Raw genomic sequence first — 27,558 nt, forward strand, 5'->3', positions numbered from 1 at the left:
GCATTTCCATAGCAAAAGCAAACTGCGCGGGTGAGCGCTCTGAAGAAAACCAAAAACAAGTCATAAACCTATAATAATTACTCACGCTATCGCTAATCAGACAAAAGTGGTTTTTGTGTCCCCGAAATTTGAAATGCAACCACAGCGACATCGTTTGTCACTCAGCCTCTGCACGGAAACACGCATAATCATGTACTGGGCACCAATAAATGAGAAAGCAATGAAGTGGTCGCCTTTTTAAATTCTATACCCGAAAGCCCTCAGTTTTGTGGCTGCAACAAGTGGGAACCAGCTGAACGATTAAACCGGAAGTAGATTGCGCACCGATGTAGTGAAGCATAAAAAAAAAGAAAGACATTGGTGTAGGAAAAAAAAAAAAATTAGAGGTGTGCGAATATTGAAGTTCAAATCGAATGCGCAGTCAAACCATTGATAATGAACTCAAAAGTGCGGCGATAAATGGTTGTTACTATATCAGTAGTTCGTTGTATATGGAGCCACCCAAAAAACATCTACATAGTGGTCAAACCTGGCTAGTTGCGTGCAACATGTCGCTTACTCTAGCTACTCAGTTCGCTTGCAGTCCAATGTAAGTACACGTTTGTGCGTTCTTCGTGCTTGATTCACTTGGGATTATGCTCGGGTGCAATGGGTTGCTTGTTCGTTTACCACAACGAATAATTTTGTGAACAACACGCGGCACCATGCCGGGTTTGTACCACTGTCGCTCTGCTGAGCAAATATCTGCCAGTGACTGTAATAAGCTCGCCGGCAGTGAGTCAAAATGGCACGTTCATCGCTACCGACCACCTCGCTATTGCTTTTTTATATACTTATTTGTTAAGGCACCGCGACAACCGTGTGGAAGTCGTTATCACTAGGGAGGTTTAGAATAACGTTTGCAGGTGTTGCGGGCGTTTCTTTAGTTGTGGGCGCCATATAAGCATTATAATAGTGTTTGCTCCCCCTAAGGAAAAGTCTAGAAGCTTTGGCTTCGACCGCAAACCCAAATGCACGGACGCTACAGAAAGCATTTCGCGGCCCACGAGGCCTGCGATCGCCGCACACTATTTCAGATTTTTCGCGGGTGGGCCGCGAACGCGAACGGTGGGCCGCGAACGCGAACGGTGGCTCGCGTTACGACGCATGCGCAGTGGCAGCGACCGCACCGCAAAGGCTCGCGGTGCGCTATTCTAAACCTCCCTATTAATCGACCAATCTTTGCCATTACCGTATGGTTTTAAACTTCAAACAGCCCATTGTGGTGTGGAAGAGTTTAGCAGCGCAGTAAACTTTCACGCGACAAAAGCTCTCACTTCTCACATTTATGGCTTCTTTTGTTCGAAGGCATTGATGGTTTATCGTCGGCGGTCGTATGTGCCAAGAACGGCACCAGAACTGTTTGCTTTGCGAAAGCTGACCGCAAATCTTTATGTTGCCTTCTATATTTTTCCTTTCATTTTGTTTTTTACCCATCCCTTCAGTTCTGCCTATGCAGAAACGCCTGGAAAGGGAACGGCTCACTCGAAAGTCTGTGTGCGGTGCTCGCGGCAGTGTTTAATTTCTTAGCCCCAATTAAACTGCAGCGGTGCACACGCGAATGTGCCGATCACATGCTTCAGAATACCTGTTTCAACTTTTTTTTTTCCGCTTGATATGTGCTATATTTTTACCGTGACCGTGTCTGAAATGCTCGCTGCAAAAATAGGAGGCTTTGAAAAATGTTCCTTGTATGTGGACTCAGTTGCAAAGGTTAGCATAGGGAAATTGTAAGTGCACCAAAATATGGTCATTATAACCGATATACTCTTATATCTGGGATTGTTGAGATGTTATATCTGGGAAGTCAGTTGGACTGTATTCGAAGTTTCAAATAATTCAGGAGGATAAATGTCTAAAGTGCGGCAAATGTCATTGATGTAACTTTGTTAGCATGCGGTGGCAGAAACTAATGATATTGTCTTTACATTAGGCTTTAAAAAAAAAAACGAACTTTTACTGATATGCTGGTTAAAAAGCTAAAGCATGATTATTTTTGAAGAAATTAAGTAATTTTCTCCACAGCTCAGTCACTGCTCAAAGTGTCCATGCAGCCTTATAGATGTGCAGTGGGCAACACACCTCTACATAATGAGGAATAATGTGATTGCTTGCCTATTTCACCAAAAGTATTATGATTTATAGCATAGTGGCTACCTTGCGTGTGTACTTCTATTCGTTGCCCCAAGAGAGTTTACAACCGGCTCTCAAGAGTCATTCTTCTGGCTTTCGCTGTGACTGTGCTGGGTGTTTCACCTAGGCCTGGCAATTTTTAGGTCGTACCACATAACTTGGTCTTAAATAAAATGACTGGGAGTCATTTATTCTTGTTTGTTTGTATAAAAGACTGTTGCCCTTTTACAGCTGACTGTACTACCCATCGCGCGGCTCTGGAGCTTCTATCCAGATGGTCACCAGTTGTCCTGCGGACTTGGCTTCTTGTAGAGCGACTGGGCCCCCATGTGAAGTGGCTGCTATGCCAACCCAACGCTGTTTGCTTCCTCAGGCTTTTAGGTATAGTATTATGTATCCACTGTGAAAACATCTCAACATGCGTTATACAAAATTTAGTACAATTGTATCGATATAATGAAATTGGAGGAGGAGGAAAGAACTAGTTACCATATTTATTTGAACCTAGGCTGATAGTTTTTCAAATTTCTTTGCATCGAACTCCAGGGTAGGCTTAGATGCAAGGATTTTGAAAAATGTGCCATTCGATGTTCGTTAGTAGCCGAGCTGACACCCAGCTTAAGTACACACGGGAGGCCGCCATTTTGATCTTTGTAGCGGGTGTTGAAGCCACGTCCCACTGTATACCCGACCTGCCCAGATCGGGGAATTCCTGTGGGAGCGTGTGTCCCCGCTCTAGTTCGACCGCTCACTGTTGGTGGCGTTATTTACCCAGCAGAACACAGTGAGCCCAGTGCTTGCTGACATATTGAAAAGTGTGTCGCGCCATCTGTTGCAAGCGCGGCAAAGCAACACCCTGTACTGCCACGCAAGCAGACTCTCCGCCAAGGAAACATGAAACTTTACAACCTGAGTCCAGCTGTAAGCATGTTTCACACTTCTCCTTTCCTGGAATTTTGTGCTGTCGTGTAAAATGTCGGGGAGACCTTTCTCGACAGTCCGGAATGTCTACAGCACATGCATTGCAGACAGCGGAAGCAACTTCATCAGGTACGTCATCCATACATCAATTCACCGGCCCGCATATCTCACCGCACTTTTCAATCACTTCAAGTTGCCCAGCCACAGATAAAGACGACCACCTTTTCTATGTCCTTCATTGTACGGACAGCAAAAGACTGGAATGACTGTCATCACTGAATGCCCAGCATCATTTTTTGATCAATTATGTGCCCATTTTTCAAGATAAAAACTTGTGGCAATAAACTTTTTTATATGTTAACCCACCTCTTATGTAATACTCCCTAGAGGGGTCTTTAAGGAAAATAAGGTCAAGTTACCTACTATCGCGATTGAAAGACACACGGCAGTGGAAAGTATTGCTTTAGACTCAGTAAAACTGCTGCCTGCCTTGACTGTGGCAAGGCACAATTTGTGCTGTAAGCCGGCGTCAACGTAGCACTAGAATCCCGCTATAACTTGCGCTCATGGACCGCATGTGTTTATCATTTGCCAGTGATGCCGAGCACTCTGAACAGGCGCAGTGCGAAAGTGCCAGCCAGAACTAGATTTTAAAATGCTACGGTGGTGCCGGCCGAAGGACAGATTCGCCTAGTGACAGTCAAGGCATGTTTCAGTTCAACTGAGTCGAAAGCCATGCTTTTTGAGCCGTTCACATCTCTTTTCCTCGCGATAGTACACCGTTACAATTGTACTGAAGAGTGCGGTGCATGCATCCACGCCTAGTTGTAATATATCCTATTATTGGCATGCGGCCTGCGAAAGAGTACGGCAATGATTTGGTGTCGTAAAATACAGGCATACTGCAAGCCAATCGCTGCTGTAAAGCGGAACAGATGGCTTCTGCGCTTGAATGAACGCTTGAAGTATATTTACTGCCGATTGCGATTATATCCATTGGCGGCGGAGCTCAATGTTTTTCATTGCGGGTGGAAATCTGCGCGATTGGCAAACACCGCACCGGCACGATTGCTGCATCATGTTGTGATCTTCCAGACAGTGCTGAGTAATATCTTACTCTTGCGTTCGTTGTGTTCGCATCCGAAGACTGCGCAGTGGTGCCCAGATGATTTCTTCTTAGCGCTGTAGTTGGCTTTGCGCTTGAATAGATACAGTAAGTGCACGTACTCGTGTATATTTACTAGGCTCGTAGTCTTAATCTGTTCATGGCAATTATTCATTGGTGACGAAACTCGACGCTTTTTGTTGCTTATGAAAATACGTGAAAGGTGAAAATATTGCATCGGCACGATTCCCCCGATGCATTGTGTACTTCTCAGGCAGTTCTCAGCAATCTTTGCACTGGTTGTTGTTACATCTGAAGACGGCGCAGTGGTACCCAGATGACTTCTTATCAGCGAGCACAGCACAAAAAGTCGCTTTTTCGCATTTCAAAGTCCCAGAGCCACTGCTTGCCATGCTAGCTATGAAATATCATCAAACGCCGGAAGAAGAATAAAGAACAAAGAAGTCTTAATAATAGCAAGGCCTGCCTTGGCAGTTCAGAATAAATTATGGCAGCTCTGGGAGCAAGAGTATAGCGCCGAAGGAGCCTGTGTGCGAGATAGACGTGCTCTCGTCTATAACCTGTTTGTTTTCTACTCTACAGATGTTTAGAGTAAGAACTGCATTCTGTGATGAACTAACGGCACATATGGGCCTACTTCTGCACACTTAGAAAGCTGGTCAAGTAAGCTATTAAGTGCATTTAAGTATTTATTGCTCACCGTTGACAAACGTGGGAACCCGTAGACTCACATAGTGTAGGACTGCCTATGTGGCGTCGCGTCCATTCATTTGCGAAAAAATTCTGAATGACTTCTACTATATTTATTTTGGACTTACCTTGCATTTATTGGTAATAATTGCACAATGAGTGGCTCCGTTGGCCAAAACATGACCACAAACGCCGAAACTTACGTCAGCGAACAGGTGTTGACTAGCGCCACGCTGGTCTTAGGTTATGGCCCCAGTGGCAGAGGGTACGAACTAGGCGTGGGTGCTGGAGAGGGGATATCTGGGCAGGTCAGGAGTGCAGTAGGTTGTGGTAGAGGCGAGCCGTTTGTCATGTTTCGAGTCATGCTTTGAGTGGTCTGTATGTGGCCTAGCTCAATGCTCTAAACAGACTGTGTCATAATAGTGCCGCTTATAAAAGGAAAGTTGTCCTAGCCACGGAGTTGTCGTCAAATGTTCAAGCCTAGCGGGGCTTTGGAGTGAACGAAAGAAAGGTGCGTCTGTGGAGGGGCTGCAGCGTGGGACGGCAACAGGAGAACTTTGATTGTGCGCTTTTTTAAGAAGTGTAGCATATCCAATGCGCTTGATGGCACTGATGATTGCGCACTGTTTGAAGACAGCGACAAAGAAGTCAGTGACGACTCAGAATGAGCGCGACATCTTTATGATGCAAATAGCTAGAAGCAGCACAAAAAAAAAAAAACAACAACAAAGAAACACCAGTGGACTAGCGGCTTTATTTTTTTTTAGTTATTTGCATTGTCAACCAACTGTCTTGTTTGATCTTTATTTTCATTAGATGTTATCTCCTTGTGAAAGCTGTCTCGGCTGTTTTGTCTGGCCTACATTTGAGGTAACCTTTTTTTCCCCCCGGGTTTCGTACCTTTGGGGGTTGGCTTAGAATCGGGCTCGGCCTAGATTCGAGTAAATACTGTAGTTTTGTTGCATTTTATTGCAATGTGAGGCCTACAAGGGGAGCGAACGAAAAAGAAATAGTCCGAGAGGCTTGTTTTTTTTTTTTTTTTTTCATGGACAACTTATGCACCCAGCCTCCATGGCTCGCTGGACTATACAAAGTTGGTCTGAAAGGTTTAAACTGAGCAGCACCAAGGCACCTCTCGCTTTAATATCCTGATTTGTCATTGAACTCGCCTGCTTGGAGCACCAGAGCGTCTTAATTTTCTAAACTTTGGTTGTGATCCTAACAAAACAGAGTGACGAACGTCTGACACATATCATAAACAGGAACATTTTGTTTAATTTACGTTCAGCTGGAAAATAAATTTGTGTGTAAAAAGAGAGATTAAGGTTGAGTGAAAGTCTGGGAGGTTAACCAGAAGAAAAAATCTGGTTTGCTACTCAGCACTGGGGAATAGGGAATGAGCATGAAAAGGTAAGGAGGAGAAAAAAAAGAGGGAAAGGGATGGTTAATTCCGATGGAGGCGGAAATGATGTAGGCCCGTGTGCTCAGATTTGGGTGCACATTGAGGAACCCCATATGGTCAACATTTCCGGTGTCCTCTACTACGACGTCTCTCATAATCATATGGTGGTTTAGGGACGTTAAACCCCACATATCAATCAAAGGCATGGTTAAAGAAAAGAAAATGGAAAACGCACACACACTCAGTGTCAGTCGTTTTGCCAACCCGGTTGACCACAGAAACTTCAGCGGCGCCTTCCTCGGTTTCTGGCTGGAACGTTGAACCTTCTGGCACTCCAAAATTGACTGCTCGGAAAGCGGCTGGTCGTCGCACCATGCTAATGTTGCCGAAAGTTGTTGTCTTCGGGAGCTATAATGAGGGAGGTCACAAAGAACGTGGGCAATGGTTTCCTCATTGCCACAGGGATCACACGTAGCGTTGTCAGTCACCCCGATCCGGTAAGCAAAACTTATAGCGAACGACATTCGAAGCCACAAGTGGCTGTGTGATTGCGTAAGAGATTGGTGAGCACTTAAGAACAGTTATGCAGTCACCTTACACCACATGTTAGTTAGCTGCAACACTTGAACTATAGGTGTGGCCAATGCGCTCTCAGACTGGCTTGGCTGGAGGCTTGGCTTGATTAGAAGCCACCAATGTCACCAGCTGCAACCTAAAATTACCGTGGCCTCTGCACGCTGAGAGTGGCACAAACAGCGTGGTATAGTCTGTTGTCACCCCATGTCAACACAGTAAGAGTATGCTTTATGTGCCCAATTTCAGAAAAAAAAAAGCCACTAATTTTGTCTGCTGTAGCCGATAGTTTGTTGTATCGCGGTCCGTTGAATGTGAACATCGTTCCATTGATTTAATAGACAGACCAAGCATAGGTTGAATAACGGTGCGTTTTATTCTAAGGCCTGCTCCATGAGAGTCTGTTATAATGAGCGTAGACTGTGTGTAACGGCGTCTTCACCTTCTATGTCAACACATGAAGGTGTTGCTAAGGAGCTCCACAGTATGAAAGATACCCGAATGGCTTTCCAGGACATCATGAGAAGTCTTGCCGACGCTGCGCTCCTCACTTACCTGCAATGGGTAGTTTCGAATTGGGTTACAGTCAACGCATCAGACGCAGCTGTGGGTGCCGCATTTCAAAAACGCATCAACAAAGTCTGTTGACCATTCGCTTTCTTGTGTCTGAAACTGACACCCACTGGACAGTGGTATAGCACCTTTTGGGGCCAAGTGTTCGCAGTCTACGGGACAAGCCAGCGCTGCGGGCATTACTTGGAGGGTACACCATTCTTTGTCCTGACTGACCACAAACCTCTCATGTATGCCTTGCGGTCACTGAGTGCTGGGGGAGGTAGGTGCCCATACTGCCCGTGAAAGACATCAGATGTCAGATATATCTAAATTTACTACGGAGATCCACCACATCAAAGGAAATCCGCCACAACGCTGTCACTGATGGGCAGCCCAGTCAGCACCATAAACTCGCCAACAAGAATAGACCTCAACAGTATGATGGCTGCTCAACGCAATAACGGAAAATTGTGCCGACTGCAAGAAACGTTTCTAATCCTGCCGGGGTTTGTAAGCATGCCCGCTTGTGATTTTGTTTTTTCTTTTTTTCATGAGCTCTCTATGGGTTATGTCTGGTGTTGTCGTCGGCCCAAAAGTATATGCATGAGGCGTGGCAGTCTAAAAAACAAGCACAGCCTGGAACAGTTACAACTTACTTATTCCTACTCAGATGGAGGGGGCAGCCAGATTGCTGGGGCAAACGATCAGTGGCTCGATCGTATCGAGCTTGAGACGGAAAGAGTAGACAACTAGCTGTTTGCAGGTACACTGTACCGCTTCGGGGGCTCACTTAGAAAGAAGTCCTAGGAGTGCTCGGGACACAACGCCAAAAAAAGAAGAATCAAGAGCATGATGGGAATTGTGAATGAAGCCCGAGGAGGTAGCAGCTTCAGAGGAGGTTGGCTTATATATGCTAGGTCCCTTTTTTTTTTCCTCTATGGTTCAAGGTTCTGGTGGACCAGCTAGCTGGATCTGCCAACAAAGCTGCTTCTGATACATCGATACCAGTTCCTGCACTCTATTTCAAATCTTTTTTAAAACGAAAGCTCAGGGGTCATTGGCAGAGCAATCGGGACGCACACACACAGGTAATAAATTGCATGTCATCAAGCCGCAATTTGGCCATTGGCTTTTAGTATCAAAATCACGCCACACAGAAATAATCCATTCAAGGTTAAGAACAGGACATACACACACAACACATTCATTTCTTTTGTCTGGGGGCGATCCACCTTTGTGTGACAGATGTGGAGAAGCACTCACCGTACTTCACATTCTAATACAGTGTAAAGAATTTGACGCGCTGTGAAGACAACACTTTCCGATACCCTACCGACAACAGATACCACTTCACCTTGCAATGTTCATCGGTAGGGAACCAGTTTTCACACATAAATCGTTGTTTGCTTTTTTTAGATATGTCCGTACTTTTCACGTGATATACCCGGGCATTCCGTTGCACGACCTCTCCAGAGAGGTCTCCGCTGTGGTGACTACACTGAGCACAGCACTTGTCTCACGGCCCTTGGACGCAAGGGTGTGAACGGTCGATGCACTTGTGCTAATGCCATACATGTTCACCATGGTTTTTATTATCATAAACTTTCATCATCCATTAGCACCACACACTTTTCAGGCACGGCCATAATTTTATTACTTCTATCTTTTTACCCGCCTAAGCGCGAGGGGTTTTAAGGCCCTTATACAGCCGCTAATCACAATCATTGTCCATATCGCTCTTTGGCCATCAAATAGCTTTTGCGCCACAAAACACCAAACATCATCATCATTTATGGTTGAAGCACATTTCAGTCAAAAGTTGGGAAAATTTCGTGATGTCACATTGATGTAGAATAAGAAGTGAGTGCGCTGCTGGCTGAGCTCCTCTAATCAGCAGCGACTGAAACAGAGAGTTCATTACATGTACACATAGAGAAAGGCTTCGCCGGTGAAGTGAATTATTTTATGTCAGGATTCCCCATTTTGGTCAAAATGCATGCCTGCCAACCTGGCAGGATGAAAATTTGGGAGACCTCAGGGAGGGAAGTGATTTTTCTTTTTCTGCTGACATCTGACATTATTCAGACTGAGGCATTTGCGATGCGCTGTCCTTGCTTCCATACACTGTAACTACGAAAGCATGGTAGTTTAGGGCCTCCATGCATAGTGTTTTCGGAATCTGCAGCCATTTCTCCGACGATGGCAGTTGTTGTCGTGCGCCTGCACCCGTACAGCATCGTACCCTTGCACTTTGGGAACATTTTCTGAAACAATGGTTTTGTGATAAGCTCAACAGCAAGTTGTGTTCCACAAGAAATTCTGTCAATAGGCATTCTGTGCTCATCGCGCTGTCTTTGAACCTCTTTTGGAGAAAACTTTCAATGTTGTCCTGCCATTGCGCAGCACGAACCTAGTTCTCATGCTTCCGTGAAAGGATATGTCGGCCTTGCCACCGTGTGAAATGCTTACATCACAGGTGCTTATGGTATACGGGATTCGTACTTGCCACCTTTTGGCGAAGTCACAAAGCAGGAAAACTCGGCCAGAAAACTCAGTCCAGAAACACTTGCAAGTACTTCTTTGATTTGAAAACTGCAATCGACTTTCCAACTGAACTCGGGGAAACATGCAACTTGGAAAATCACGTAACGAACAACTGACACCTAAAAAAGCAGCATAGGTCTAGCGTCTGGGCAGACATAGTTGTGGTCGCCTTCTTTTGGTACGGAGGCGCATGGTACTACAGTGCCTTGAGTATACTTAGCGGTACTTTACGGTATGGTTACAGTGAGCTAGAGTGTAGCGGCGAGTGCTCTTTTGCATCACTGCAGCTGTCACAGGAAAGGCTGACGTAGCACGTGATTAAAAAAAAAAAAACGACAGTGCTGTGGTGGTCACTTTTCGGGAGATTCAAGATAGCACTCATACAATTGGGAGATTAGGTCAAAATACAGGAGCCTCCCAGACAATTGGGGAGAGTTGGCAGGTATAAGAATGAGTGATTAAGGGCGGCGGAGCGAGCAGTGTGAGCAAAAACTGGTTGAGGCGGCAGCGGTGGCACAGCAGTGCGCAGCTCTACATCACACCCCTGTTGAAGCATGCAGCACGCAAAGAAATAATAGCAATTGGAACCGAGAAGCTGCGATTTGTGCTAGAGTGCAGAGGCTGAGACTTCTCCCACATAAATCGATGACTATTATAGTGGAAGGGTTTTTTCATCTTAATAAATGGTAGATAGTAGATTGTGGGTGCTGCAACATAACAATGAAGTGTGGTTCCCTTTCATACTTATTGCATTAGTTTTGTTTGTTTGTTGCTTTTGTGAACTAACAAGTAAGACAACAATATACTAGTGCATAAAATGATAGTGGTCGCTATTGTGGCCGTGACCTTCATGGTTGCCGTACTGCTTAAACAGAAAGTAGCCAGCATCCAAGGCGACATTCATTCCATTGTTGTAACAAGAACGAACTTCTTTTTACAAATGCTATTGTGCCCAGTTTATCATGCTTGAAAACAACAAAATATGGACGGTTGTGCAACTGTGTGATTATCGCCTATATAAAATGCACCAGTGAAATACTGGGGCGTCTTAAGGTACAAAGTGAGCTGCCACGCATTGGTGCCTTCTTGCAAAGGTCACTTTGGCAAGCATGTCGCCGCATGGCAGCGTGATAACACATCATGAGCTTGAATAATGTGGGAGCAACACCGTGAGCTCATGTTGGTTTCTCTTTGTCAGTCGTGCTTTTGTTGCCCTGTGGGATGTCTCTCATTATGTAGTTATGTAGTAGGATGTTGCACTATAGGAACTCAGTGCAAAGTCGTGGCACCCCCACCATGGCTCCATAACGTTACCATCATTGCTCCTAATAGGTTATTCGCCTCGCAAAACACTGCATTTGCAGCAGAGTAAGGGTTTGACTGAGTTCACGCTGCATGCCGCAAAACTTATTATTGCTGCATGCGACATGACACGTGCGTTCTTGCTGCTAGTAAGGCCCTACCTTTAGACACCAGGAATGAAACTCCTCTGTTTCATAATGCCTCTGGGCCTTTAGGGCACAGTAAGTAAAACGTGTGCACAAGTTGACATATTCTAATGCTAATGGCACCTCTGGTTTTGCAGGGTCATTGTGGAAAAGTTATGGCAGTGGGATAAAGAAGCTGGAGACCATGCTTTCTGATATAGCGAGCTCTCCCAGTCTTCAAGGTAAGGTTCAATACAATGTGCTTATCACGAATTTCCGTGCTCTAAAAACACACAGGACTCTTTGTAAAGCAGTTGAACACCTTTATAAGAGGTATGCTCCAGGCAGCAATTCCTCTCTTTTATATGAGATGTCTGTTATAAGCAGGGTACCATGTACAGTGTAGCCCCAATTATACGACTTTCAGGGCACCACGCAAAACCGTCATATAATCCGGGCGTCGTATAACTGAAAAACTAATATGCAGTGACACTCGGGTTTGCCCGAAAATGGGTACAGACTGCCTGAATGCCCATCGCACGGCTTTGTGCCTCTGCAAAGAAGGTAGGTCAAGTTATTCTTGCCAGTGGCAGCTAATGGCAGTGTTACTTAGTTGGGGGAAGTGCGAGCGAATATTTCTTCTCAATCTTAAAAAAAAATTTAATCCAAAGTGCATCTTTCTACCGATAAATGAAGTTCACAAAAATTGCCTGCGCGTGAAAACGAAACTGAAGCTGCGTTGCCAACAGCCTCCTGTCAAAAGAGTCGGACACAGTGTCATCACTGTCTGCATAAAAGCGTGCAAATGCGCGTATGCACTGTCACCTTCGTCTTTCTCGCGTGATGCACGTTACAATATTATGATGCCAATGTACCATGAGTTTGCATAGATATCCTTCGGGCACAACTGAGCTGTGCATGTTGTAATTGTTGCCTTTTGAAGTGCAGCCAGTGGTGTCCCGCTCTTATTACCGTATTTACTCGCGTAATCCTCGCACTCGCATAATTCTCGCACCCTCCACATCGCCCAAAATATATATATATTTTTTTTCGAGTAATTATTGCATCCCTGAAAACTGCCGCAATAATGTCGTCTCCTCATTCAAACCACTGATAATGATAGCACGCGCCATCTGGCGCCATCAATTAGGCATCAAGCGTACTATTATTTCACGGAGATTCAATCCCATCCAAGTCAAGCCAAAGTGGCAAGTGCGCGCTGCGGCGTGTTTTGTATGTTGTGTAGGTAATCTTGTCACGTTATGGGGGGATACCGAAGCTGCACGGCTGCCTTCAAGCTGATAGTGATAGATCATGCACTAAACAACAGAAACAGGGCCGTCGGTAGGCCCTTCAGAGTCTACGAGTTTTGTGTTTGCTGCTGGTGACGGTAGCTGAAAGCCACCAAGACGCGTTGGGCCTTCCGTGTGCCTAAAACTGGGATTGATGGTAAACTTTATTTCTTCAGAAGCAAACTGCAGACAATTTCGTTAAATAGCCATTAGCCCAACTGACGTCCTACGCTTACCTTTTGAGGGCTCCTGTTGAGCGACGAATGCTACCGCTACGCCCGCAACGCCCACAGGCTTTGTGTATGGTATTCTAATTCTGAACTAATGGCTTGCACTTTTTGTGTCTCAAATAAATCTTGCCTTGTGTTGAACCTGTGCTTTTATTGTTGAGGTAAGTTTTAATTAGTACTTCTCAAAGCTTGCTGTTAGTTCCTGGTGTTAGAATCCTGGTTTGTGGCCACTTTGTTTTCTTTTTCGCTCTGTATGTTTTCGCGAAAAGTTTTCCCCGCGTAATTCTCGCGCCCCCCAACTTTGCATCGGTTTTCCGCCAAAAAAGTGCGATGATTATGCGAGTAGATACGGTATAAGCGCTGACGTGAAGTGAAAGTAGTTTTGCGACAGTGAAAACAACTGCATCATGCCCTTATGCGTGCACAAGCCTGTGACTGCGAGCGTGACAAAGGCAGGAGATCAGCTGTGTGTCTACCAGGAAGTTTCCACGGACGGAAAATGTGAAAATATCAGCATTTCGATCTGCTGAAGCTGCTCTGTGTGGATATAATTTGACTAGGTAACGATGCCGGATACGTACGCACACGATCAAGGTGTATGTACAAGCACATGAACTTCCAGGAGAATAAATTTTTCATTCTAAGAATACAGCCTGTCTTACTCCTTGCTTTCCCAATTGTCAACTTAGGGAACGCAAGTTCATATTTTGAAATCTGAATATTTTGTAGAAGTTTGATTTGAGTAAAGGTAGCTCTTTTCTTTCGGACAAAATCTGAAAGTCGATGTCAGATGCGGGGACAGCGTAAAACAGCGTCGCATAAGCAAGGTTTTTACTACATTATTTCTATGGGGATTTCACCGGTACTGAACCGATTCGTCGTAATCTGCGGGCCCTCACTACTCCAGGAGATGTATAGTCAAAGTTTTACTGTATGCGTTGTTTTATTTACCCACATTTTAATGTAAGCACGCTGGTGTTTCTTACATCTATTTGTCTCTTATATCAGTGTCTGTTATAAAGGGGCTCGACTGTATAATAACAATATGTATTAGGAGTAACAGTACCACAAACAAACCACAAACATATCCTCAAAGCACAGCAAACCTGAATTTACATACACAGCAAGCGATGAAGTAACCCTTGTCTATACCGTCACGTTAAAAAAAAAAAAAAACGGGAAAAAGTTATGCCATCTTCCGCTAAAGGGAACCATGTGTAGATGCAAAGCAGCGGGCGCTATACACTGGTGGCGATGTTGACGCTGGCTTTCATCGCGGCGTCTTGCAGGAGAGAAACGCGGAGAAACACAAAGCACAGTGATGGACCGGTGTTTCCTACTGTGACATGCCAATCTCTGTTAATAGGCAGTGAAAGACAGAAGACTCCAATTGGACACAGGGACCCGCAGTCCGCTTTTAGCAGCGTCGCAGCGTGTGCTAATGTGCACGCTGCGAATTTTTATTGTTTAACAATGTACAGGAGAAATCTTCCCCGGCACTACCTTGAAGGTCAAGATCCAGTGTCTATATATACAGGGTGTCCGTTTTTTTCAATCAAGAAACTCGCTAGCAGACACCGCATGCATCGGCGTTGTGAGGTGAGTGAGGGGGAAGCATAGGAGAGGGGAGAGGGGACGCACATGGAAAAACACCTCGGGGAGGAATGCCTAGAAAAAAAAAAAAGGGGGAGTGAGTGTAGGTTAGCAGACGCTCCCTGTGTCGGCCTTGCGAGGCGAGAGGAGGCGTAGGAGAGGAAGGAAGTTGCTTATGCGTAGTGTAGTGTCAGTCTTTTCTCTTTGTCTTTCCATTTCCCTGTCACCAATGGGTAGGGAAAATTCTCATACTGCCCGCTATTTCCTCAAATTTTGGGGGTTTTCGTGGCTTTAATGTTGCCCTTCATACACAACACGCGGTGACACTCAGTGACAACACGCAGTGACACGTAGGACATTCCTCCTCGTCTTGTGGGGTCTCGAGTTGGCGAGCGCCATCACCACGCTCTTGGAATGAATCCACACAGCAGACACGGTCGGAACAAACGAAACAATAACACACATCTATTTAACTAATTTAGAACGACGATATCGTCAGCCGAATAATTATAACATCAACCATAATCAACACGCTAAGACATCCTTACACAATACTTCAAAACATGACAAGCACAATAACACACCGAAGGTGGGGTCGCCAACGCTCGACTTACCACGAGGGCCCCCTACGCGCAACCCGCGGTGCCACACACCGGGGACCCACGCTAGAGACAACCGTTCGTGGCAACGGCCACGCGCAGGAGATAGCAGCTTATTTCTCGCTCGCCGCTACCAAGGCTTGTCGCCGCCGGCACTATACCATGATGATGATGATAGTAGTGATCAACGCTTGCGAACACAACGCCACCTACTACCCGGTAGTTGTAACCCGAAATGCAGCTTGTGGGCGAGACAAGTGTTCTACGCAATGCAAACAACTTTACAGGAGGTGTCAGCACCGCCACAGTCTGTACTATTTTCTTGTGGGGCAACTACACATGCAATTAAGTCCGTGCTACCTGACCTGCATGCACTCATTCGCTCGGTGCCCCCTCTTATCACATAACTGACAAACTACTTCAGGTGTCGTGCTTCTGTTCCGTACGTTGCAGTTGATAGCACAATGTCCTGTGTGGTCACAAAGAAAACACCTCTGCACTTGCTTACAGGGGTTCAGCTCTCCGAGGCCTAAACTTAGTTATCTTGTGGCGCTTCAACTGTATCTTCTCTACTTTGGACTATGTTTCCAAGTCCCTGCGCTTCCATGTGTCCAGCTTGCGCTCTTTCGAAAACACTCATAACTGGCTGCTAGAACAGGCAAGGAATTGTTCGACCATACAATTGTGTGCCCCTTAGCAAGTTTACGCGATATTAGCCATTTCCATCCATCTGTCAAAATAATTGGACAGACGGCACTGAAATTGCTTTTCTGTCTCAGAGTCCTATGGCTTGAAGTAGAAAAATTGTTCACGAAAACTTTCCGTTGTCAAGTAAAATCTCTGTGGCAAGGCTCTTTTCACCTTTTCATAGTCTAGTGAGCCGGAGGCTGTCATCCTGCCGAAAATACTCAATGCCTCTCCACCTAAACAAAGGCTGAGAGCTGGTGCCCATTCACTGCGTTCCCTACGCTGCCCCATGCCTTTCCATTCAAAATTGTGTAAGTGTGCGTCCAAATCATGGCGTCTCTTATCAAACGGTGCCATTAATTTTCTGGGGTATATTTTCTTGCCTCTCGGTCACTGGGAGCCAGGTGCTACACACTGCACATCCTGACTGCATTCAGTGGCTTGGGCTAATCGTGGCTTCAATTCCAAAATTTTTTTTCTTCTCTGGTGCACTTCTCGTGCATATGTACCGATCAATCTTGTGTTTGGCTTTGTGCTCTTTCTGTGGGAGATTCCTCTCCCTTTCAGCACGTTCCTTTTCATCTTTTGCTAGTTGTAACACCTCTTTGGAGAAGCCCGTCCCTTGCTAGACTTGGCAGATTCCTTATATCCATCCTTATTCCTGGAAAATTCTTGATGGGCAGGCAATGAGACCAGGGCGCGCTTGCCAATTGTCACGAATTTTGTCCTCTATGGACGGACAGGAGGCTTTGTAATATTGATGCAAGGTAGGCTGGCAACTATAGTAGCCAGCCTCTGAGGAGGAGAACGAAGTAGTTCTGTGTGCGTGTGCTCTGGTGTTCGCGTTTCTGGCCCTTGGGTTACGAAAGTAAACACCCTATTTTGTACCTGCGTACCTGTGTCTTTGCGACATTTTCTGGTGGAAGTGCGGGGTACGGTAGATGATACGGTCTCCTGAGAGCTCCCCTGACGCAAGTCCATCGAGTGGCACAGCCGAGCTTACCCCTGTGCACGTACGTTCCAGCCGTCGTCTCCAGGGACTCGAGTTACAGCACGGTTTGCTGCCTGAACGTCCGAGGACTATGAACCAAACACCGCCTAACGTCACCGCGCCAGCACCAGCGCACCTGGTTATCAACCAGCCCAAGACGCCGAAGACGTTTCACGGAGCTGCTTTTGAAGATGCCGACGACTGGCTCGAGCATTTCAACCGGGTCGCCGTCATCAACGATTGGACCCCAGAGCGTAAGTTACGCTATGTGTACTGCTTCCTGGAGGACTCCGCGAAAACGTGGTTTGAGAACCATGAATCAGCGCTTACGACATGGGATGAGTTTCGCTGGCAGTTCCTCAAGGCATTTGCCCGAGAGGACAGGAAAGAGACAGCGGAGCGTGCTATAGAGGCAAGGGTTCAAGGCCCTAACGAAAGGGTGACGACTTACATAGAGGACATGGATCGGCTTTTCAGGCGTGCGGAGCCCTCCCGAGAAAGTTCGCCACCTAATGCGTGGTGTTAAAGAAAAAATTTTTGCCGGCCTGATTCAAAACCCGCCTGCGACACTTGCGGAGTTTCATGAAGAAGCCACTGCCATGGAGAGGGCCCTTCAACAGCGTGCCAGGCAGTATAACCGTGGTTTACCCCCAAGTGAGGTCACTTCTGTCACTCTCGGCAATGACATCAGCGCGTTGCGAGAGCTTATTAGAGCTCTCATTAAGGAAGAGCTACAAAAGATGTAGATGACTGCTTCACCTGTAGAGCAGCTCTCCATTGCGTAGATGGTACGCGCCGAGCTACGGCAAGCCGTTCACGCTCCCCAACCGTCCGAGGCGCCACAACAGAGGCACTGCGTCGAGATGAGCTACGCGGAAGCAGTGCGACGTCCTCCAGCGTATTCAACGAGTTCAACCAGCGTATTTTACCCCAATGAGCGACACGCTCAGCAAATGGAGATAGGCTTCCGTCCTCGCAGCTCACCATTGATCGCCGAAGCAAGATCGAGAAAGAGTGACATCTGACGTACACCCGACCACAGGCCCCTTTGTTTCCACTGCAGGGAAGCCGGACACGTCTACCGAACATGTCCATACCGTCGTGTGGGTCTTCGTGGATTTTTGCCTAATGCCCCTCGTCCACGACCTGGCGAGCGACCACTGGAAATAGAGAGTTTCATCTCGAATCGTCGCAGTATCGAACATCGGTTGCAAGAGTCTCGCTCGTCGTTGCCTGCTCGCTACAGGTCACCGAGCCCAGCCTATTCACGCGGCGCTCCGAGACGCCGTTCATTCAGTCCTGCAAGTCTGGAAAACTGAGTTCAGCGACCTCCGGAGGTGAGGCCGCTGACCCTGACTCTACAGAAGATCCTCCACTGCGACGACACCGATGGCAGCAAAAAGATGTACAGACGCAGTCAAACGTGGTACGAAGAGTGGTGACATCAAACATTGCGGTAACTGTGGACGACGAAGAAGTAATGGCGCTAATTGACACTGGAGCAGACACTTCCGTTATGAGCATGGGTCTTGCCTGCAGACTGAAGAAGGTTTCCACCCAGTGGGCTGGGTCGCAGATACGTACGGCAGGAGGCCATTTTCTCACTCCAGTGGGACGGTGCACAGCGCGAGTCAGTATTCACGGATTTACGTATCTCGGAGATTTTGTAATACTGCCGAGTTGCTCGAGAGACCTAATTCTCGGACAGAACTTTCTGCGTGATAATGGAGCCGTGATTTATTTGCAAGAGTCGCAGGTAACGTTTTCTATGGCACACGCTTTAGCGCGCAACCCTCACGGCAGTTACGTCAATGCTTTGAGAATTGTTGACGATGACGTCACGTTACCGCCGAAGAGTAGCGTGATGACCTTGGTAGCCTGCGACGTTTTTGATAAATTCAACGACTATTAAGGTATTGCAGAGGCAAATATCCCGCTGCTGCTCAAACGAAACATCCGCATAGCCCGATGCTTTGTTCGGTTAGAGAATAAATGCTCTCGAGTTCTGCTGACCAACTTTAGCAGTGAGTTTCAACACGTCCCTAGAGGCACTACTGTCGCTTTCCTCAGTGAAATCGCCGACTTTTCCAATATCGGCACATTGGATACGACTTCACCGCATGCAAAAGCTTGTGCTGACCTGGGAAGCCGCATTCACGTTAATCCAGACTTGCCAGATTCACAAAAGGAACGGCTGCTAAACCTTGTGAAGGAATTCGCGGACTGCTTCTCCACAGCATCGAAAGTTCAGCGTACCACTGTTACAAAACATCGTATTGTTACCGAGGAGTCGGCGCGACCTTTTCGCCAACATCCATACCGTGTGTCCCCGAAGGAAAGAGAGGTGATTAAGCGTCAAGTTCAAGAAATGCTGAATGATGACGTCATTCAACCCTCGACAAGTCCGTGGGCGTCACCTGTTGTCTTAGTAAAGAAAAAAAGACAACACACTACATTTCTGCGTCGACTATCGACGGCTTAACAAAGTCACAAAACGCGACAATTAACCCCTGCCACGGATTGATGACACCTTAAACTGTCTACGCCACGCCCAGTTCTTTACATCATTAGATCTCAAGTCAGGGTACTGGCAAATTGAAGTTGACGAGGGCGACCGTGAGAAAATCGCGTTCGTGACGCCTGACGGGCTCTACGAATTTAAAGTGCTGCCTTTCGGTCTCTGTTCCGCTCCCGCCACGTTTCAACGCATGATGGACACTGTACTAGCTGGGCTAAAGTGGCAGACGTGTCTTGTATACTTGGATGATGTCGTTGTGTTTTCAAGCACGTTTGACGAGCATCTTTTAAGGCTAAAAAGTGTCCTCACTGCAATAAGGAGAGCGAACCTTACCATCAAGCCCGAAAAGTGCTACTTTGGCTATCAGGAACTCAAGTTTCTCAGCCACGTGGTGAGCCCGCGGGGTGTTTGACCAGATCCGGAGAAGTTGGCTGCCATTGCCGATTTCCCTCGTCCTGGAGACAAAAAGGCTGTTCAGCGGTTCCTCGGACTATGTGCATACTACCGCCGTTTTGTCGAAGGATTTTCGAAATTTGCGGAACCTCTTACAAGACTAACACGGCCAGATGTGCCTTTCGTATGAATGGAAGAACAACAACAAGCCTTCGTAGAGCTACGCAATCGACTGCAGACAGCTCCAGTGCTGGCACATTTCGACGACACTGCCGACACCACGATCCACGCAGACGCCAGCAACGTAGGAATCGGAGCCATTCTAGTTCAATGGCAGAATGGCGCAGAGCGTGTGATTGCTTACGCGAGCCGCAGTCTCACAAAAGCAGAGGCTAATTACTCTACCACTGAAAAAGAGTGCCTAGCAGTCGTTTGGGCCATTAGCAAGTTTCGACCCTACCTATATGGCCGGCCATTTCGAGCAGTCAGTGACCACCATTCGCTCTGTTGGCTTGCCAATCTACGGGATCCATCAGGCCGCCTCGCTTGCTGGAGCCTCTGCCTTCAAGAGTACGACATAACGGTGGTCTACCGATCAGGACATAAGCATACAGATGCTGACTGCCTGTCTCGTGCTCCTATTTCTCCGACGTCATCTGACACTGAATAAGATTTACCGTTTCTTGGCATCGTTGATGTGGTGCGGATGGCTGAGCTTCAAATTGAGGACACTGAGCTACTTCCTGTCATCCAGCATCTTCAAGGAAAATACGTTATCGTCCCACGCGGGCTCTCGCGTGGTTTAACAACGTATTGCCTGCGAAACAATGTTCTCTACAAGAGAAATCTTGAGAGCAGCCAGGAAACTTTCCTCCTCGCCGTTCCAACGGCACTGCGTGAGGAAGTTTTGCAGGCGTGCCACGACGATCCTTCGGCCGGTCACTTAGGCTTTGCTAGGACATTAGCACGCATTCGACAGAAGTACTACTTTCCACAGCTGTATTCGTCCGTCCAGCGCTATGTCCGCACCTGCCGTGACTGTCAGAGGCGTAAAGTTCCACCCGCAAAGCCCGCCGGTTTCCTCCAACCTTTAGATCCATCTCGAGCACCATTTCAGCAAGTGGGAATGGATCTTCTTGGTCCCTTCCCTACTTCATCCTCAGAAAATAAGCGGATAATCGTCGCAACCGACTATCTGACTCGCTATGCAGAAACCAAAGCTGTGCCTAAGGGAACTGCAGTTGAAGTCGCCAGATTCTTTGTCCACGACATTGTTTTGCGCCATGGTGAAGTCGCCAGATTCTTTGTCCACGTCATTGTTTTGCGCCATGGTGCACCTGCTGTTCTCATAACCGATCGCGGAGCAGCATTTACGGCAGAGTTATTGCAACAAGTCACCAAGCTGACGCACACCAACCACCGGAAAACAACAGCTTATCATCCCCAAACGAACGGCTTGACGGAGAGGTTAAACAAAACACTGGCCGACATGCTATCTATGTATGTTGATGTAGAGCACAAAACGGGGGATGAAATTTTGCCGCACGTCACATTTGCTTATAACACCGCTGTGCAAGAGACCACAGACCTAACGCCATGCGAGCTTGCTTATGGCCGTCGCGTCACAACACCGTTAGCCGCTATGCTCCCCGTAGACCAGGACACCAGCGGAAATGACAGCGTTGACGACTTCGTCGAGAAAGCCAAGGGAGCCCGCCAGCTTGCGCGGAACCGCATTCGCGCGCAGCAAGATATCGACGCTCGCCGTTACAACCAAGGCCTAAGGAACGTCCACTATCAACCAGGTGACTATGTATGGGTGTGGACACCAGTTCGACATCGTGGGCTTTCGGAGAAGCTATTGCGACGCTACTTTGGCCCTTACAAAGTTGTGCCCTGCCTCAGTGACGTGAATTACGAGGTTGTTCCCCAAAGCTCCAACACCAGTTTGAACTGTAGACGTCCACGTCCAGAGGTAGTCCATGTAGTACGAATGAAACCGTATCACGCCCACGAGTTATGAACACTTCGAACTTTTCCTTATTATCCACAACAGTGTGGGCTTTTTTTTTTCGTTGACGTGATCATTTTTTTTCATTACCACCTCTAGCATCTCAGTCAATCGACGCTCTTGAAAGGGACGGTCGCTCTTGAAAGGGGGGAATTGACGCAAGGTAGGCTGGCAACTATAGTAGCCAGCCTCTGAGGAGGAGAACGAAGTAGTTCTGTGTGCGCGTGCTCTGGTGTTCGCGTTTCTGGCCCTTGGGTTACGAAAGTAAACGCCCTATTTTGTACCTGTGTACCTGTGTCTTTGCGACAATATGATAATACAGTTGAACCCCTTTATAAGGGACACTGGTACAAGAGAAAAATGGGTATAAGAGACGTCAGTATGCCTACATTAAAATACGGGGAATAGGAAAATGCATACGTGGCACTCTGCTTACAAGAGACATCTCGTATAAGACGGAGCATGCCTCTTACATAAAGGGGTTAAACTGTATTCATTTATGTAATTAGATTGACACTATTACAGACAAACCAGGAACTTGTCCTCAAAGCAGAGGAAACCTAAAATTTACGCTTGTAAAAATAGCAAGGAATGAAGTTATCCTTGTCTATATTGTCAAAATACAATACTTGACAAACAGGAAAAACAGAAAAACATAGTGTTCTGACCGTTCACAAGTCTTGCGGGGGCTTTTCTCTTGGTGTGGTGTTAGACAACTGTCAACGCTGTGCCGGTGCAGCGTAGATGTTCGCTTCCATGGAGATGACGGAGCTTCTGCAAAGAACCGATGCGACATAAGACGTCTGCTGTGCACCGTGCAAGCGACACGAGTAGGTGGTTGTCTGCTGGGATTTGGTTGCAGACAGGTGTGCGCTGAGTTGTCTGGTTGTGGGCTGCATCATGCTCTTTGAACCCCTGGCCAATTCTTCTTTTTCTTTATTCTGTCATGTGCCTCGTTTCTGTGCAGTGCTTTGTCATTTTCAAACATTCACCGACTATGGTCTTGTTCGCAATAATGCTGCACATTTCAGCCTTTAATCCTTCTCTGCACCTCAGCATGTGGCCATAAATACATCCACCTTGTGTTTTTTTAGGGGTGAAGCTCCTTAGGGCGTGGGCTGTGCGTCCCCTGTATGTAGCCACCTCTAGTTTAGTTCTTGCAGTGTTCACTAGATGGCGGTACCGTCCCCTGTATGTAGCCACCTCTAGTTTAGTTCTTGCAGTGTTCACTAGATGGCGGTGCCGTCTCCTGTATGTAGCCACCTCTCGTTTAGTTCTTGTAGTGTTTACTAGATGGTGGTACTTGTAGCTGATGATGAAAAGATGCAAGATGTTATAAACTAGAAAGCGGTACTTGTAGTTGATGAAAGACGCGAGATCTTATAAAATAGGAATGATGTCACATATGGCGCGTGTCATTGGTTGAAGGCAATCGTTCGATTTAGTGCGGCGACGTACGCTAGGGGGAGCGATGTAATAAAATCGAGTGGGCAAAATGTACAGAGGATTCATGGTTTACCAGGTTTACCTCCGGAGCTTCGCCCACTCATCATCATTCACTTCGTGGATATGGCGGCACTTTTTTGTTGCTTCTTGTGCAAGCACATCCCTGCAAGCTTGTTGATTTCACCACCTAATTCTTTGCTGTCCTCAACTGCACTGCCCTAAAGCCGAGTCTTACTCTCATTGCTACACAAATATGGGAAGCATATGAAAATTAAGCATTATGCTTTTGCATTCTCAGCTGAGCGAGTGTTTGTGATCTCATACCTCATTGTAACGAAGTTGAAGAGGAGCGGTAATTATTTTGTTATATTGATTATAAATAACAGTTTGTGGCAATGCATGCTCAGATGAGCGCACACCTATAATCATGCAAAAAAAGAAATTGCCTCGCAGCCTGATGTACCGCTACGCGACCACGCGTGCAACCGAAAATAAATATAAGGCAAATGTTTTTGCTTTCTCAGTGCGCACACTGACTATTTTATTGCCCGCTAGACTTAACTGAGAAGTCTGTGACGCTCTTTTGCTTCGGACGTCGCAAATGAAGAACTTTCTTTTCAACGGTGGGCATCATGTTCATGCCATTTTCGGCGTCGTCATGGGTGCCGAAGAAACGGCGTTGGAGGTCGACCGCATCGAGCGTCTGCAACGTTGGCATGTCGAACGCATGCGAGACTACGTCGTCTTCGTCGTTGCTTGCGTAGGTCTGTCTGGTGACAGCTGCGACGATAGCATCGTTTGTAGGCTCCTCCGTTGTCACCGCATCATCATCAGCGTTGACATAATCGCAGAGTCATCTGCCGCAACAACACCGGTGTCACAAAGTGCTTTGCACGACCTTTCAACTTCGTCCGCAGCAGTCACATCACACGCGGCACTAGTGGAGTCGCACATAGCCACTTCGCACAAGGCATGTCGGAAACAGTTGCCTATTGCGCTTGTGGAAACGCTTGTCCACACGGCTTGCAACATTTCAATAGCCATGTATAGGTCCACTTTAGTTTCTCGTAGGCTTGTGCGAATAGTGAATTTTGGGTTCGAAGGGAATAGTGATTTTGATCGAATAATTTCGAATCGAATTCGAATGGTATGTATGACATAGAAAAAAAGGAAATATTTATGATTACAAAACTAACCTGCACAATATTTATTTTAAATTGAAACAGGGTCTCTATGCAAATGCCATTTATTTTTTCGTTCAAAGGAAGTCAAAACAACCTTGAGTAGTAGTTTCAGTAGGATGCGAGTGATAACTTGTGATATACTTAATGTTTTAAAATTTATTATACTAGTATTATATAAGCTGTCATAATAAGCTTAATAAAATGAAGAATTGATTTGAGGGTAACATGTTCCTTTAAAGGGGCCCTGCAACACTTTTTCAAGTAGCCATGGAGCCAGTAAACATGCTTGTTGCCATAATTTACTGCTGCAAAGTTTCTAGAATCAGTCCAGTATCAGTAGAGTTCCAAAAATTGGCACACTCTGCAATTGCATTCTCTCTTCTCGTCTTGACGAAATAGCTGGAAGCTAAGCAGGGAGGAATGGCACGGCAAAAGAATTAAAATACTCCACACGCACCTCATGACCTTGAGCACTTCTTTTTTTTTCTTAGAATACGCGGCTTTTCAGTGCGATCGCACACGTACTCGTGGTCAAGCGCACCGTGCTCAAATCAGCCAATGCCTGTGACCAGAGCCATATATTTCTTCTAAATTGTAACAAGTGACTGTTGAGCTTGCAGTGTCACTTCCTGAGGAAAAAAAGCAGTTTTTAGCTTTGAAACTTTATTGTGAATTACAGGCCACGTACTGCACTACAATATTTGCCTCGCGCGTTTTCGGTAGCCTCGACTACCGATCGGCAGAATTTTCTGACAATGTTCAGTTATTGTTGCAAGGCCCCTTTTATTTGAAGGAAGGCTTCACGGCAAATCAGATGTTCTTTAAGTAGATGTTTTCACTGTTTAGCACTCCTACATTGCAGTAAAACCACATTGCAGTAAAACCACAAGCAGTGACCTGTGAAGTATTATACATTTATTCGTTCATTGCGAATACTTTGAAAATATCAATAACTTAAATTCGAATCGAAGCGAATTCGAATACTCAACTATTCGTTCGAATATTCAAAGCATTCGAATATTCGCACTAGCCTAGTTTCTCGCTGTAAACTAATGTTTAGAAGACATTTGCGGTAGCCTGCCTTGAAGGACATAATTATCCCTTGATCAAATGGCTAGATGAGGGAAGTGTAGTTGGGTGGCAAAAACAAAAGTTCAATACAGTTGAGCCCATGTATAACGAACCTGAGCGTGACGCGGCATTTGTTCGCTGTATCCCGAAGTTTGTAGTAAATGAAACACAGCTTTTTAAAAAAGTTGAGAGTAAACACACAAACTTTTTTTGCCCACACAAACTTTTTTTTGTTTCGAAGAACAGAAGCGACAAGGGCGGTCTCGAGTTCACTTAAAACGGCAGGGTGCTCGTTCGCCGAGGCCCGTAAGCTGCATCAGGCACTGCATAAGCTGCAACAGGCACTGGCTCCAAAGTTTCATCGTTCTTGCAATCCGATTCCTCCAAATCGCCCTCGCCACGTACTTCATTCACAATGCCCTAATCCGTGCACAGTTCCGCAGTGTCGGCATCATCATCGGCCATAATTAAACCATCGCAACAGATGTCCCACCCATTTCCCTGGTCGGAGTCAACAACGCGCTGCCACAAATCGCCGCCCCAGTTTGGAAGCTTCAGGCTCGGTATCGGGCCCAACATCGACGAAGTCGGCCTCGCGAAAACAGTTTCGCGCGCATGTAGTCGTCACTGCCGCCCACGAAATATTCACCATGTCCACAGCTGAATACCGAGATGCCCGAAGTGGCAAGTTGGCTGCCAGGTGGTCAATAGCTATGAGCAAGCGCTCTGCAACGCAGCACCCAACATGCGGATTATGCTCAAGCCAAGTGGTCACACTTTCAGCGTTTTGTTGAGCAGCAGGAAAAAACGTGCTAGTCCTCCTGTCAGCCATCATGACCACACACCCACACCAAGAGCGAGCAAGATGCGCACACGCGACACACATGCCAGAACGCGTGGAACAGCTCTGGGCCCGTTTCTAGTCAGAAAACGAAACTAATTCAAGCCAGCGTGGCAGGCGTCGCGGAGCGGTGGAGACGGGTGAAGGGGTTGTGATCAAGAGAGTAGAGCAGACTTGCCAAAGAAGGGCAAGGAGTTGCAATAAAGAGAGGGGAGGATGTGGCGGGAGGGCGACCTTGAAAACCAAAACACGCGGGAAGAAAGCAGGTGGGGTAGCTTGCTTGAAAGGTCCGCAAAACTTGCACGTAGAAAAACTTGGAAAGAGTGCCCGCGCACGCAGAAGTCAAAGCATGGCCGCCTGGATCGGTGCGCGTGGCGTTGTTCGAATAATCGGCGGCCGTGGTCGAAAAATCGTTTTCTTGCGCCGGTGGGTTTGCGTAGCCTCACGAACTTCGATATTGGCGATTCGTTCCGCACAAAGTAACATCTGTTTTCGCGCTTCCGCACGCACGCGGAAGGCATGCTGAGTTGAGTGAGAAGTGAGCGAGAACAAGTCCTAAACACGAAACGAATCGCTAATTATCAGAGTCGGTGGGGTAGCGTATGCACGTGCACTAGACGGAGACTATCAGATGCAGTCGGTGGCTGATGATGTTGGCAAACGCTCTGGTCACTTCTGGCCGATGACGCCAACGACAGTACCAGCGATCTAAAACAAGGTAGACAGCCGACCGGTCTTCAAAAAATTGGTGGCAGTGTGAAAACACGGGCCTCGTCTGGCGATGCGGGGTGCTCAGAGTAGCGGGGAGGACAAAGGATGGAGGGGGTGCATAACAAAAAGCAGTTGGGGCATGGAGGAAGGAAACAACTTTCCTTCCTCCATGGTTTGGGGAGAGCGGCAACTAGATGGTCGCGGAGGCAGGGTCGGCGTTTAACAATAAGAATGTACGCGCACCTCGCCGATGCCTGATCCATGGTCGAAATTGGTTTCCCGGGAAGTTGGCAGATGGCTGCCTCCGTTTGTTGTAACCGATCAGCGGCGCTCGGAGACATTCGTTGCAAGTGCGATTTCGTGCCATTGAACCATTGTACATTTTCACGGTCACGCGGATATTGTTAGTTTTAAGGGAAATTATTGTAAGTGGGCCGTTATATGTGGGCTCGACTGTATTGCGAAGTTCAGCAGTTGTGTGTGGGCCGAGCAATTGTCTAGCATTAAGCACACCTTGCGGTTCTGTTTACGCAGTTGCTCATCTTAATCCTGCAACCATTTCGCAAAAAGTCGCGCGTCCT

The 27,558-nt window shown here is 46.9% G+C and overlaps 1 protein-coding gene across 3 annotated transcripts in view; it reads left to right on the forward strand.

Annotated features, from left to right (window-relative positions):
- The window catches only part of LOC119185037 (uncharacterized), a 147,711-nt gene that overhangs the window by 115,348 nt on the left and 4,805 nt on the right, over positions 1–27,558 (forward strand). For all 3 annotated transcript variants that reach the window (XM_075891913.1, XM_075891907.1, XM_037434166.2), the window contains exons 15-16: positions 2,404–2,553; positions 11,569–11,652. In XM_075891913.1, coding sequence (XP_075748028.1) covers positions 2,404–2,553; positions 11,569–11,652 — 234 coding nt within the window. The remainder of the gene's footprint in view (positions 1–2,403; positions 2,554–11,568; positions 11,653–27,558) is intronic.

This window comes from Rhipicephalus microplus, chromosome 1 (assembly GCF_043290135.1).
Source record: "Rhipicephalus microplus isolate Deutch F79 chromosome 1, USDA_Rmic, whole genome shotgun sequence".
Lineage (NCBI taxonomy): Eukaryota > Metazoa > Arthropoda > Arachnida > Ixodida > Ixodidae > Rhipicephalus > Rhipicephalus microplus.